The sequence below is a fragment of the Oncorhynchus nerka genome, linkage group LG27 (genome assembly GCF_034236695.1).
Source record: "Oncorhynchus nerka isolate Pitt River linkage group LG27, Oner_Uvic_2.0, whole genome shotgun sequence".
Taxonomy (NCBI): domain Eukaryota; kingdom Metazoa; phylum Chordata; class Actinopteri; order Salmoniformes; family Salmonidae; genus Oncorhynchus; species Oncorhynchus nerka.
In genome coordinates, this window is record NC_088422.1 from 6,419,045 (window position 1) to 6,434,905 (window position 15,861).

The following is a 15,861-nucleotide window of genomic DNA, read 5'->3' on the forward strand; positions in this document are numbered from 1 at the left end:
TTGATTTACAGTCTTCGGTGCACCGATATTTTAAAGTAAGCTTCCGGCATCAAGGCGGCTTTTTGCGATACTAGGTCGACAGAAAAGGAGACAAATGTTCTGATTTTTTTGACAAAATTAACAATGAAATATCTCTACGCTTTATCATAGCGACCACCCCAGGGAATGAGCAGCCGATGGCGCCACAGACAGCCAACAGGGTCCTCCAGCAGCTGCAGCCTGGGGACCTGCGTCTGCAACAACAAGATCCACTTCACCCAGTCCATCCACAGCAGCTCCAATACCTTCAGGTACTACTGAGTCACCCTGTCCATCCACAGCAGCTCCAATACCTTCAGGTACTACTGAGTCACCCTGTCCATCCACAGCAGCTCCAATACCTTCAGGTACTACTGAGTCACCCTCACACGGTGACACCGTAGCAACAACCAACAAACAAACAACAACAAAAAACGTTTTGCAACACAACGCAAAATCAGTGTCAAAGCTGCTCCACCCACTACTACTAACACCGCCCTGCAAGGTGACGGGCTGTCCTGGGTTGTCCTGAACTGTACAGAGAGCCACATGATCTAACAAGAGATATCTATATATATATATAATCTAGAGAAATCTAAACTATCTCTGTACCTTCAACAGTACCAGCAGGCCCTTCAGCAGTCGATCCAGCTCCAACAGCAGCTCCAACAGCAGCAGCACCAGCAGCAGGCCCTGCTCCAACAACCGATGATGATGCAGCCCATGAATCAGCAACAGCAGACTCACTACGCAGCCATGGTAAGAGCCACGTCCATTGTCTAATTTGGCTTTTATAAAGGAAATTCAGCCTTTTTTGTGGGTGTCTTCTCAACTTTCAAATGCTGATCGAACTGCCTCCATGTTGGTGGTTGAATCCCCACCAGACACATTCGTGACACGCGGGTCACGTTTTCGGGTCACGTTTTCGGGTCACGTTTTCGGGTCACGTTTTCGGGTCATGTTTTCGGGTCACGTTTTCAGGTTACGTTTTCAGGTCACGTTTTCGGGTCACGTTTTCAGGTCACGTTTTCATTTGGGGACAGGTCGAAAACAAACATTCATGGACATTTCAGCTAGCTGTTGCTGGGAGATAAACATCGGGTTGTTGTATTTTACCTGAAACGTGCTTAGTGTTTTTTTTTTGTGTGGATCTTTTACAGTATTTTGACCTGTTTTTGTAGTCACAGTATCGTTTTGATCTTCTGTGATTCTGATTCTTCTGTGGAGTTTATATGGCAATTGGCAACCAACTTTTATTTAACTAGGCAAGCCAGTTAAGAACAAAGTCTTATTTACGACAACACAGCATGGTAGCAACACTACATAGAGAGACATAATACAACACAGCATGGTAGCAACACTACATAGAGACCTAAGACGACAACACAACATGGCAGCAACACTACATAGAGAGACATAATACAACACAGCATGGTAACAACACTACATAAATAGAGACCTAAGACAGACAACACAGCATGGCAGCAACACAACACTACATAAAGAGACATAATACAACAACACAACATGGTCACAACACAACACTACATGAAGAGAGACCTAAAGACAACAACACAGCATGGTAGCAACACTACATAGAGAGACATAATACAGCACAGCATGGTAGCAACACTACATAGAGAGACATAATACAACACAGCATGGTAGCAACACTACATAGAGACCTACAACAACAACACAGCATGGTAACAACACTACATAGAGACCTACAACAACAACACAGCATGGTAGCAACACTACATAGAGACCTACAACAACAACACAGCATGGTAACAACACTACATAGAGACCTACAACAACAACACAGCATGGTAACAACACTACATAGAGACCTACGACAACAACACAGCATGGTAGCAACACTACATAGAGACATAATACAACACAGCATGGTAGCAACACTACACTACATAACAGCATGGTAGCAACACTACATAGAGACATAATACAACACAGCATGGTAGCAACACTACATAGAGACATAATACAACACAGCATGGGAGCAACACAACACTACATAACAACATTGTAGCAACACAAAACAGGGAACAAGCATTAATGGCCACAGATAACAGCACAAAGGGCAAGAAGGTAGAGACCACAACGATACATCTTGCATTACTGCCCCCCACTGGCCTGGAGTGTGAACCTTCATCTTTCAGTCACCCTCGTGGGTTAGTATGCTCCAACATTTATACATAAATAACATATTAACTGTCAGGTTAGTATGCTCCAACATTTATATATATAAATAACATATTAACTGTCAGGTTAGTATGCTCCAACATTTATAAATAACATATTAACTGTCAGGTTAGTATGCTTCAACATTTATAATATAACATATTAACTGTATGCTTCAACATTTATATATATATATAACATATTAACTGTCATAGTATGCTCCAACATTTATATATAATAACATATTAACTGTCAGGTTAGTATGCTCCAACATTTATAAATAACATATTTTAGTATGCTTCAACATATTAGTATGCTTCAACATTTATATATATAAATAACATATTAACTGTCAGGTTAGTATGCTCCAACATTTATAAATAACATATTAACTGTCAGGTTAGTATGCTTCAACATTTATATATAACATATTAACTGTCAGGTTAGTATGCTTCAACATTTATAGATATATATAACATATTAACTGTCAGGTTAGTATGCTCCAACATTTATAGATATATATAACATATTAACTGTCAGGTTAGTATGCTCAACATTTATATATATAAATAACATATTAACTGTCAGGTTAGTATGCTCCAACATTTATAAATATATATAACATATTAACTGTCAGGTTAGTATGCTCCAACATTTATATATATAATAACATATTAACTGTCAGGTTAGTATGCTTCAACATTTATAAATATAAATAACATATTAACTGTCAGGTTAGTATGCTTCAACATTTATATATATAAATAACATATTAACTGTCAGGTTAGTATGCTCCAACATTTATATATATAAATAACATATTAACTGTCAGGTTAGTATGCTCCAACATTTATATATATATATAACATATTAACTGTCAGGTTAGTATACATTTATATATAACTAGGTTATAACATATTAACTTTATAATATCAGGTTAGTATGCTCCAACATTTATATATATATATAACATATTAACTGTCAGGTTAGTATGCTCCAACATTTATAAATATATATAACATATTAACTGTCAGGTTAGTATGCTTCAACATTTATATATATAAATAACATATTAACTGTCAGGTTAGTATGCTTCATATTAACTGTCATTAGTATATATATATAATATAACATATTAACTGTCAGGTTAGTATGCTGTTTATATGCTCCAACATTTATATATATATATAACATATTAACTGTCAGGTTAGTATGCTTCAACATTTATATATATATAACATATTAACTGTCAGGTTAGTATGCTTCAACATTTATAAATATATATAACATATTAACTGTCAGGTTAGTATGCTCCAACATTTATAGATAAATAACATATTTATTTATATACAAATAACATGTGTAGCTCTTTCCAACGTTTAGTGTTTTCCCCATTTTATTTTCTAATGTTTCTTAAACACTCAGTGGTTATGAGTGGTCAGTATAACAGACAAACACGGCCTGATCTTGGTATAATTTCATTGAACACGGCCACACATACACTAACACACACACACACACACACTCACTCACTCACTCACTCACTCACTCACTCACTCACTCACTCACTCACGGTGGAGTTCACCCTCTCCTCTTGACTGTGTGGACGGAGCAGATTCCTGCTGAAATTAAACAGATGGGAGCAGATGGTAACCGTTGGTAACCGTTGGTAACCGATGGTAACAGATGGTAACCGCAGATGGAAACAGATGGTAACCGTTGAAACAGATGGTAACAGATGGTAACAGATGGTAACAGATGGTAACCGATGGTAACAGATGGTAACCATTGGGTGGAAAACAAGCTAAAAGTACCTCTGTCTTAACAAGTATGTTGGTGGAGGGCTGGTGTTTGGCCACAGAGGGTAACTCAACAGGATTTTGGGGGGTGTGAAGTTTACTATGAAGTAACACTTCTGTTTTGCACTTGGAAATCTTGGCAGAGAGTCTTGTTTCTGTGCTGTTTTTTTTTATTTTTTAGGGCATCTTGGACATGTCATGAAACTGTTTACTATCTTGGCCCCCTGCCCTGTTAATAACTGTGTCGTTGCACTTCTCCCCCCTCTAACGGTCTCCTTTCATTCCACAACAAGAACAGTGCAGATTCCAGGTCAATCACTTGCAGTTTTTCCTCCGTTGTGTCATAATCAACTTTTTAATTAAAGTATCTAAAAACCATTTTGCTGCTGATACTTCCCAGTGGTAGTTTTCTCATTTTGATTTAGACTCCTATTGATCAAATGAAGGGTGTCTATGTTCGTCTGTCACCGTTAGTTACCGCCTTCCCTTCTCCCTGGCAGATGCACCAGTACCAACGGGCTTTTGCACAGCAACAGCATCAACACCCCACCCAGCAGCCCTATCCTCTGGAGTGTCAGCTTCCCCCGGGCTCCTATAACCCTGCTGGGCCTGTGCCCGGGACTATGTCCCCCGTGGAGCCTCCATCCACTAACACCAGGTAACATACCTCGACCTACTTAACCTCCACTGGGTTTTTACTGCAATATCTATGTAATGTCTCGGGTTAGTAACAGACACCACAAGTAATTCTCTATCTCGCTCCTCCCTTGCACTCTCTCGCTCCTCCCTTGCACTCTCTCGCTCCTCCCTTGCGCTCTCGCTCCTCCCTCTCTCTCTCTCGCTCTCTCGCTCTCTCGCTCCTCCCTTGCTCTCTCTCGCTCCTCCCTCTCGCTCTCTCTCTCCCCTCCCTTGCGCGCGTTCTCTCTCTCTCTCTCTCCCTGCCCCTTGTACCCCAGTAGAAGCCCTCTGGTGGACTTCAAGGTGACCACCCCTCCTCCCCAGAGCCTGGTCACCCCCCAGAGCCTGGTCACCCCCCAGAGCCTGGTCACCCCCAGAGCCACCCTCCTGACATGTCCCGATGGAACCCCTTTGGAGAGGACAACTTCTCCAAACTGACGGAGGAGGAGCTGCTGGACCGCGAGTTCGACCTCCTCAGAGCAAGCAAGTGTCTCATCTTTTACCTTCCCCCTACCTCTACTATTCCATCTCTGGCGCTGCTTTATTTAGATAGATCTTCAACTAGTAACGGCCACCTCTCTCCTCTCTAACGGCCGCCTCTCCCTCTCTAACCCGCCTCCCCCGCCTCTCTCCCTCTCTAACGGCCGCCTCTCTCTCTAACGGCCGCTCTCCCCTCTAACGGCCGCCTCTCTCCCCTCTCTAACGGCCGCCTCTCTCCCCTCTCTAACGGCTCTCTCCCCTCTCTAACGGCCGCCTCTCTCCCCTCTCTAACGGCCGCCTCTCTCCCCTCTCTAACGGCCGCCTCTCTCCCCTCTCTAACGGCCGCCTCTCTCCCCTCTCTAACGGCCGCCTCTCTCCCCCCTCTCTGTCTGAACAGGTAAACCTCTGGAGAGAACCAGTAGCCAGGAGGCAGACCGACCGCTGCAGCCAATCACCCCTGAAGACCTGTTTGGCTCCTCCCCCTTCCTGTCTAGTGCAGGCAAGTCCCCTTCCTGTCCTGCTCCAACACTGTAGTATGGAAGTACCCTCTCTTCTGTAGTCCAAACCACACTGTTCTATCCCACATAAACCCTAATAAACCCAAGAGGTTGTGAAATCTGAGCAGCAGTGCTGCACATCTTTCCCACCGACAATATAGGATGATTCATTATGATCTAAAAGGCTAAACTGATCCTAGATCAGCAAAACCTAGCCTTAGATGCTTTGTGAATACAGGCCGTGTTGCGTAACTGCAGTCTTTTGCTGCAACAACAGAGGATTTCAATGGTCAGATGGAATATATAATTATTAGCAAGTTAGAGCCGAACAGTTGGTGTGTAACACATCTTGTTAATGAAGAGTAAAAGTAAAAAAAGTAGTTAGGTAAAAGTAGTGATTTTGTTTGTTTGTTTTGTTTTGACCGTTATTTTTTGTTGTTGTTGACATTTGTAATTATATTTATCTTTATTAAACTCATTTGAAACTCGCCATGTTGATATAGTTTTCAGTGGCCTTCAGTCTCAAAAGCTAATGTTAATTAAGGAGATTTGCCTCAAATGTGGTTTATTATTTTGTGGTTGGACTTTTACTTACAGAGGTGTATTCGAGCTACAGCCCAACCCCCCAAAAATTAATTGTATAACTAAAACATCTCTTAATAATGATCAGTAGAATGTAACACGATGTTTCTCCTAATAGTATGGTAAGAGGTATTTTTATCATGCGAATGTATCTCGTAACTCGTACGAGTATTTCTCTTCGTTAGCTACGGACAGCTACATTTGGTTTGGTGGCAGTGGAAAGACCCCTATCTATTATGGAGTCACTTCCTGCTCCGTAAATGTGAATTGGTTATGAGTCATTCCAACAAACAATCTAGAATAGTTATGTAAGATACTTTATTTATTTATATATATATATATATATATAGTGGATTTGGCTATTTCATAAATCAAATCAAATCAAATGTTATTTGTCACATACACATGGTTAGCAGATGTTAATGCGAGTGTAGCGAAATGCTTGTGCTTCTAGTTCCGACAATGCAGTGATAACCAACAAGTAATCTAACTAACAATTCCAAAACTACTGTCTTATACACAGTGTAAGGGGGATAAAGAATATGTACATAAGGATATATGAATGAGTGATGGTACAGAGCAGCATACAGTAGATGGTATCGAGTACAGTATATACATATGAGATGAGTATGTAAACAAAGTGGCATAGTTAAAGTGGCTAGTGATACATGTATTACATAAGGATGCAGTCGATGATGTAGAGTACAGAATATACGTATGCATATGAGATGAATAATGCTGACTGGTGTATAAAATCGAGCACACAGCCATGCAATCTCCATAGACAAACATTGGCAGTAGAAAGGCCTGACTGAAGAGCTCAGTGACTTTCAACGTGGCACCGTCATAGGATGTCACCTTTCCACCAAGTCAGTTCGTCCAATTTTTGCTAGAGCTGCTCTTAAGTGCTTTTATTGTGAAGTGGAAACGTCTAGGAGCAAAAACGGCTCAGCCATGAAGTGGTAGGCTACAAGCTCACGGAACGGGATTTTTTGTTCTGATAATGAAATGAAGCAACACGATGATTGACTGGGTATTGAGAATCCTTAATCACAAAGTTATTTATTTATACATAAACTCAGCAAAAAAAAAGAAACGTCCTCTCACTGTCAACTGCGTTTTTCAGCAAACTTAACGTGTAAATATTTGAACGAACATAACATTCAACAACTGAGACATAAACTGAACAAGTTCCACAGAAATTGAATAATGTGTCCCTGAACATGGTAGCGTTTGACCCTGGTCTCTCCTGACAACAAGCTGGGGAGAAATTCAAAACGTTAAATTAAATTACTCCCCAGCCCCATATGGTAGCGTTTGACCTGCTGGGTTTGGTATTTTTTAATTAATTGTTTTTTAAACTTTTTCTTTTGTAATCTAAGTTTTTCTAAAAGATCAGCAAATACATTTCCAGGTTTCAATCTTCTTATACTGAATAAAATATCAAATACAACAATTTTACCCCTTTTTTTCCCCCAATTTCGTGGTATCCAATCGGTAGTAGTAGTTCGTTTTTGTCTCATCGCTGCAACTCCTGTACAGACTCAGGAGTGGCGAAGGTCGAGAGCCATGCGTCCTCCGAAACAAAACCCAACCAAGCCGCACTGCTTCTTGACACAACGCCCATCCAACCCGGGAAGCCAGCCGCACCAATGTGTCGGAGGAAACACCGTAAACCTGGCGACCTGGTTAACGTGCACTGCGCTCGGCCCGCCACAGGAGTCGCTAGTGCGCGATGAGACAAGGATATCCCTGCCGGCCAAACCCTCCCTAACCCGGACGATGCTGGGCCATTTGTGCTCCACCCCATGGGCCTCCCGGTCGCCGGCTGCGACAGCCCGAGCTGAACCAGAATCTCTGGTGGCATAGCTAGCACTGCGATGCAGTGCCTTAGCGCCACCCGGGAAGCACAAAATGCAACAATTTCCACAACAATAAACTTATGAACAATTCAATTTTTTCCAAATGTATCTTAAATCCATGCACTAAATAAAATGTTACAGAAAACGTAGACAATATGAGTTTAGTGAGTTTAGTTTAGTGAAGAAAATATTTTTAATAGTGAAAAAAAAACAAGAAATAAGACAAACATCTTGTGTGTTAACTATTCACCCCCCCCCCCCCCCCCCCCCGAAGTCAATACTTTTTAGAGCAAATTACAGGTGCAAGTCTCTTGAGATATGTCTCTATAAGCTTGGCACATCTAGCCACTGGGATTTTTGCCCATTCTTCAAGGCAAAACTTCTCCAGCTCCTTCAAGTTGGATGGGTTCTGCTGGTGTACAGCAATCTTTAAGTCATACCACAGATTCTCAATTGGATTGAGGTCTGGGCTTTGACTAGGCCATTCCAAGACATTTACATGTTTCCCCTTAAACCACTTGAGTGTTGCTTTACCAGTATGCTTAGGTTCATTGTCCTGCTGGCAGGTGAACCTCCGTCCCAGTGTCAAATCTCTGGAAGACTGAAACAGGTTTCCCTCAAGAATTTCCCTGTATTTAGCGCCATCATTCCTTCGATTCCGACCAGTTTCCCTGCCAATGAAAAACATACCCACAGCATGATGCTGCCACCACCATGCTTCAATGTGGGGATGGTGTTCTCGGGGTGATGAGAGGTGTTGGGTTTGTGCCAGACAGTGTTTTCCTTGATGGCCAAAAAGCTCAATTTTAGTCTCATCTGACCAGAGTACCTTCTTCCATATGTTTGGGGAGTCTCCCACATGCCTTTTGGCAAACACCAAATGTGTTTGAATTTTTTTTCTTGAAGCAGTGGCTTTTTTCTGGCCACTCTTCTGTAAAGCCCAACTCTGTGGAGTGTTATGGCTTAAAGTGTTCTTATGGGCAGATACTCCAATTTATGCTGTGGAGCTTTGCAGCTCCTTCAGGGTTATCTTTTGTCTCTTTGTTGCCTCTCTGATTAATGCCCTCTTTGCCTGGTCTGTGAGTTTGTGGGCGGGTTTGTTGTGGTGCCATATTCTTTCCATTTTTTAATAATAATTGATTTAATGCTGCTCCGTGGAATGTTCAAAGTTTCTGATATTTTTTTATAACTCAACCCTGATCTGTACATCTCCACAACTTTGTCCCTGACCTGTTTGGAGAGCTCCTTGGTTTTCATGGTGCCGCTTGCTTGGTGGTCTTGCAGACTCTGGGGCCTTTCAGAACAGGTGTGTGTGTGTGTGTGTGTGTATATACTGAGATCATGTGACACTTAGATTGCACACCGGTGGACGTTATTGAACTAATTATGTGACTTCTGAAGGTAATTGGTGGCACCAGATCTTATTTAGGGGCTTCATAGCGAAGGGGTGAATACACATGCACCACTTCATTTTTTTTAGAAATTTCTTGAAACCATTTTTTGGACTTTGGACTATTTTGTGTATGTCCATTACATGAAATCCAAATAAAAATCCACTTCAATTACAGGTTGTAATGCAACAAAATAGGAAAAACACCAAGGGTGATGACTACTTTTGCAAGGCACTGTATATTTGGTTACTGACATTGAATATAGCTTTGGGTGTTTAGGCTTCTTGGTACCGGTAATTGACTTTTAACAACATTCTCTTGTCTGCTTCAATCCAACAGGTTCTAGTGTGGCGGTGATAACTGATCAGCCTATTGAAGAGCTCAGTAACCCCGTCGCTGCCCCCGTACCTGTTCCTGTGGGTCTTGAGGAAGTGCTGCAACCTCCGGTGGCAAAGGAGCACAAACCAAGTAGGAGGAGAAACTCTCCTATCGGCGGTTCACAAACGACTCGCATACCAGGTGGTGACGAATCAGACAGTGACTTTGAGTCAGATCCTCCTTCCCCTAAGAGCAGCGAGGAGGAAGACGACCCGGACGACGACGAAGGTCTGAACAACAAGCACAGAGAGTTCTTCAACGAACTGGAAGATTTGGAGGAAACGGAGATGCTGGGACATAGGCCTCTGCTGATGGACTCAGAGGAAGAGTACGACAAACACAGCTCCGACTCAGACTATGAACCCAGGAAGGTTAAGGAAGGACTTACTAGGAAGCTAAAAGGAGGAGTGGCTACTGCCACACATGAGGGAAGTCCGAGATTGGAGTCAGAAGACACACTAATCACAATTACGTCTCCCGTGTCACCTGGTGTGGTTGCTGTTAGAGCTTCCCCTTGTGTCGGTGGCATTGTGGACGTGTTTGGTGAGGATGTGTTTGGTGCTGTGCCCTTCTTTCTTCCAGCGGCAGCTCCAACAGAAAGCGCAGACATCTTCTCCGCGGCTCCCTTCAGGCAGGTGAGCCAGGAGGCCATAGTCAACCAGCCCAGCCAGGCCGTGGACGAGTTAGACGTCTTCACTAAGGCTCCGTTCAGCCGGAACCTCTCCAAATCTGGCAAGACTGGAAGCAGCGACTTCTCTATGGGTCGGACTCCGCCGGTGTCCCCTGAAAGCATCGACCCGTTCGGCTTCTCTCCCTTCCAGCCCGGCCCCACGGGTCTGCCACCAACCACCTCCAGGAGTGCCGAGGACATCTTCCGTCCAGCCTTGGAGAATTCTCTCAGCCCCCAGCAGCAGAGGATGAAGCAGCGTAGCCTCCAGAAGTTGTCCTCACGTCAGAGGAAGTTCTCTGGTGGCACCAGCGGTGGCAGCAATGGCAAGCGCCACCACGGCACACCCACTGGCGGTCGCAAGAACAACAAGCCCGGCTTCCGAACCCCCGAGCGCGTCCGCCGGCACAAGAAGGTCGGCAGGAGGGACTCCCAGAGCTCCAACGAGTTCCTCAGCACCTCAGACTCCAAGGAGAACATCGGCGTCGGCGGCGTAACGATGGCAGACGCCGACAAAGACAAAGGGGCTTCCCTGCCTAGCCTTCCTCATGAGGTCGACCCCTTCGGAGCCAATCCCTTTGGTCCTCAGGATGGCAGCCGACTTAACCAGTACCAAGGACTTCTGGGGGACAGCAAGGCAGACATGGGTTCGGCCAATGGCAGGCCTCGGACTAGCTCCCTCCATGATGCGTTTGGGGATGGGAACATCATGGATGACTTTGGAGCGGTACCCTTCACAGAACTGGTGGAGCAGCCTGGGCCTGAACAGCAGCCGTCACAGCCAGTAGAGCTGGATCCTTTCGGAGCTGCACCGTTCCCTTCCAAACAGTGAATGTCTGCTAGTCTTCCTGCCACACACACTGCTGTGTTACACCAAGCATATGGAGTCCCGGGGAGATATTCCCTTCCAAGGGATGTCAACTAGCTTGGTGGTGTGGTAGTTGATTCTATTTCCAGCCAAATTTAACCGCGATCGGCAACTGCGCTAATGTGTTTCCAATGCCTCCCCCCCCCCCCCGAAGGATATTTTAATACATGAATACCTGGACTTTGGGATTAACAAAAACCAACATAAACTTGTGGCTGAGTTTTATTTCAGGTTCTGTATGAATTTCCTTCACCTGTTAGCTGACAAGCCTTTTATGCTGCGTCGCAATACGTGTCTCGTGAGACATGGAGATCGATTTTTGGTTTTCACTCAAGATCATACTGTGTCAAACAACAAGAAAACAACTCAGTTTTCAGATCGCTTGAGTTGCTGCAAAAACAACACTTTTTTTTTTGTATTTTTTTTTTTTGTAAAGATTGTGGCCTCCATGATCTACCAATAATATTTGATTTAGCACCATAAAGCCTTATAAACATTCTCGGCCTTGCTGCACAGTACCTCGTAGGCCATTTCCTTAGCCAAATGGTTAACATTGCCTTTTGTGTCAACGGAGGGATTCGTTTCAGAGCCTTTATCACTTTGTCATTTCACCCTTCTTAGACCCTTTCATTTCTATATATATATATATATATATATATATATATATATATATATATATATATATATATTCTTTTTTTTCATTTAGTCTACTTACAGTAGTAGATAACAGCTCATTTAGTTTGTTGGGATTTTTTATTGCAATATATTCACTAGAATGAAAGGGATTCATTCGGGTTTGTTTAATTTCTTTTTAAAGATGACTCTTTTTTAAAATTATTTTATTTAGGATTTTTCATTTTAGGTTTAATTCCAGACTTTGAACTTGTCAATAAGTACTGTTTTAATGTGATCTTTTACCTCAAACCAATAAATAAATGAAAATCATTATCATTTTTGAATTAGGGGAAAAACACAACCCATTTTTCCTACATGGCGATATGGAATATAATATATCTGACTACTTCCACCTCTTGAGACAGTCTTCTGTCTTTGGTAACATAAACCATGCCAAATCTCCTACCATTTACTTGTAGTCTAAATTAGAATCAGGTCATGTGTCCAAATTGTTTAAATTACTAGCACTTTCAGCGTCGACTCTTCCATTGGCTAGTAATTATGGCAATTATGAATCTGAGGCTACAGAAAGGACATGTCGCTGTCTGATAACCCCGTAACACCATTATTATTATTATTAGTTTTCATTCTATTGAAAGCAGTAACTCTCAATCTACTCGGATCAAGAAGCTATTCAAAATGGCTTTAGAAGTTTCATAATTGTATGTTCATGAAGGGGAAAAATATGGATTAAAAAATATATATATTTATATATTTTTTTGAATTTCCTGAAAAGTTTGTTTAGGAGATGAGATGATTCTCAGACAGTGACGATATGTACCAAACTTTGGCACATTAACTTTGACTGAAAAAAGCTCGTAGCTGCCTTATTCATCTAGCCTATGGAACCCTGTGGTTTAACATTTTACGTTTCATTTTTTATTTAAGGTTAATCTTGTTTTGTATTTATCATGCTATACTGCTGTCTAATAATGCAATAAACAAGTTTGATTAAATGTGTGTTGTCGTCCTTGGAAAAGTCATGTAAAGCACATTTTTAGAGCCCTCTGCTGGCTATATTGATTTTTATTCATAACTCATGAGCAATAAAAGTCCACATGTAAGAAAAAAGAATGGTGTCGGAGGGGATGGCTGCAGTTTTACTCCTGACCAACTGAATGGTGTCGGAGGGGATGGCTGCAGTTTTACTCCTGACCAACTGAATGGTGTCGGAGGGGATGGCTGCAGTTTTACTCCTGACCAACTGAATGGTGTCGGAGGGGATGGCTGCAGTTTTACTCCTGACCAACTGAATGGTGTCGGAGGGGATGGCTGCAGTTTTACTCCTGACCAACTGAATGGTGTCGGAGGGGATGGCTGCAGTTTTACTCCTGACCAACTGAATGATGTCGGAGGGGATGGCTGCAGTTTTACTCCTGACCAACTGAATGGTGTCGGAGGGGATGGCTGCAGTTTTACTCCTGACCAACTGAATGATGTCGGAGGGGATGGCTGCAGTTTTACTCCTGACCAACTGAATGATGTCGGAGGGGATGGCTGCAGTTTTACTCCTGACCAACTGAATGGCGTCGGAGGGGATGGCTGCAGTTTTACTCCTGACCAACTGAATGGCGTCGGAGGGGATGGCTGCAGTTTTACTCCTGACCAACTGAATGGCGTCGGAGGATGGCTGCAGTTTTACTCCTGACCAACTGAATGGCGTCGGAGGGGATGGCTGCAGTTTTACTCCTGACCAACTGAATGGCGTCGGAGGGGATGGCTGCAGTTTTACTCCTGACCAACTGAATGGCGTCGGAGGGGATGGCTGCAGTTTTACTCCTGACCAACTGAATGGCGTCGGAGGGGATGGCTGCAGTTTTACTCCTGACCAACTGAATGGCGTCGGAGGGGATGGCTGCAGTTTTACTCCTGACCAACTGAATGGCTGTTTTACTCTGGAGGGGATGGCTGCAGTTTTACTCCTGACCAACTGAATGGCGTCGGAGGGGATGGCTGCAGTTTTACTCCTGACCAACTGAATGGCGTCGGAGGGGATGGCTGCAGTTTTACTCCTGACCAACTGAATGGCGTCGGAGGGGATGGCTGCAGTTTTACTCCTGACCAACTGAATGGCGTCGGAGGGGATGGCTGCAGTTTTACTCCTGACCAACTGAATGGCGTCGGAGGGGATGGCTGCAGTTTTACTCCTGACCAACTGAATGGCGTCGGAGGGGATGGCTGCAGTTTTACTCCTGACCAACTGAATGGCGTCGGAGGGGATGGCTGCAGTTTTACTCCTGACCAACTGAATGGCGTCGGAGGGGATGGCTGCAGTTTTACTCCTGACCAACTGAATGGTGTCGGAGGGGATGGCTGCAGTTTTACTCCTGACCAACTGAATGGCGTCGGAGGGGATGGCTGCAGTTTTACTCCTGACCAACTGAATGGCGTCGGAGGGGATGGCTGCAGTTTTACTCCTGTGTTTATTTTTTTTTAGCATTGTTTTTAATTTATTTTGTACGTAATATTGATGCTACTGTCTCTCATGACTGAAAAGAGCTTCTGGACATCAGACCAGCGATTACTCATCTCCACCTGGACAATTTTTTTCTTCTTTAATGAGTCTGACAGGAAGGAGATAATGTTGCTCCCAGACGAGGCCCAAATCCCCTTCATTCCCATGAAGAAAGGGAAATACAGGGGGCGCTAAAACTAGACCATCTTCACGCCACACGCAGAGACGCATAAAGGCCTGATTGGTGGAGTGCTGCAGACATGGTTGTCCTGGAAGGTTCTCCCATCTCCACAGTGAAAGTCTGGAGCTCTGTCAGTGACCATTGAGTTCTTGGTCACCTCCCTGACCGGCCTCCCCTGATTGGTCAGTTTTGCCTGGCGGCCAGCTCTAGGTAGAATCTTGGTAGTTCCAAAATTCTTACATTTAAAAACAATCTATTTTTAGAAAGGGTCAAGGGGTCGTAATACTTTCCGAAGGCTCTGAAGTCGAATCAAATCACATTTTATTTGTCACATACACATAGTTAGCAGATGTTAATGTGAGTGTAGCGAAATGCTTGTGCTTCTAGTTCCGACAGTGCAGTAATACCTAACAAATTCACAACAACTACCTTATACACACAAGTGTAAGGGATGAATAAGAATATGTACATGTAAATATATGGATAAGTGATGGCCGAACGGCATAGGCAAGATTCAGTAGATGGTATAGAACAGTATATACATATGAGATGAGTAATGTAGGGTATGTAAACATTAAAGTGACGTTATTTAAGATGACTAGTGATACCTTCCTTTATTAAGTCCTTTTATTAAAGTAGCAAAAGATTTGAGTCTGTATGTTGCCAGCAGCCACTCAATGTTAGTGGTGGCTGTTTAACAGTCTGATGGCCTTGAGATAGAAGCTGTTTTTCAGTCTCTCGGTCCCCAGCTTTGATGCACCTGTACTGACCTCGCCTTCTGGATGATAGCGGGGTGAACAGGCAGTGGCTCGGGTGGCTGTTGTCCTTGATGATCTTTTTGGCCTTCCTGTGACATCGGGTGGTGTAGGTGTCCTGGAGGGCGGGTAGTTTGCCCCGGTGATGCGTTGTGCAGACCTCACTACCCTCTGGAGAGCCTTACGGTTGAGGGCGGAGCAGTTGCCGTACCAGGCGGTGATACAGCCCGACGGGGTGCTCTCGATTGTGCATCTGTAAAAGTTTTAGATGACGAGCCAAATTTCTTCAGCCTCCTGAGGTTGAAGAGGTGCTGTTGCGCGTTCTTCACCATGCTGTCTGTGTGGGTGGACCATTTCAGTTTGTCCGTCA

At 43.6% G+C, this 15,861-nt stretch overlaps 1 protein-coding gene across 1 annotated transcript in view; it reads left to right on the forward strand.

Moving 5' to 3' along the window:
• The window catches only part of LOC115123782 (BMP-2-inducible protein kinase-like), a 78,785-nt gene extending 66,725 nt beyond the window's left edge, over positions 1-12,060 (forward strand). The window contains 7 exon segments of the mRNA XM_065011120.1: positions 151-290; positions 640-777; positions 4,523-4,680; positions 4,979-5,081; positions 5,084-5,183; positions 5,578-5,679; positions 9,852-12,060. Of these exon segments, the coding sequence (XP_064867192.1) occupies positions 151-290; positions 640-777; positions 4,523-4,680; positions 4,979-5,081; positions 5,084-5,183; positions 5,578-5,679; positions 9,852-11,389 (2,279 nt within the window). The 3' untranslated portion in view covers positions 11,390-12,060.
• Positions 12,061-15,861: the final 3,801 nt, after the last annotated feature.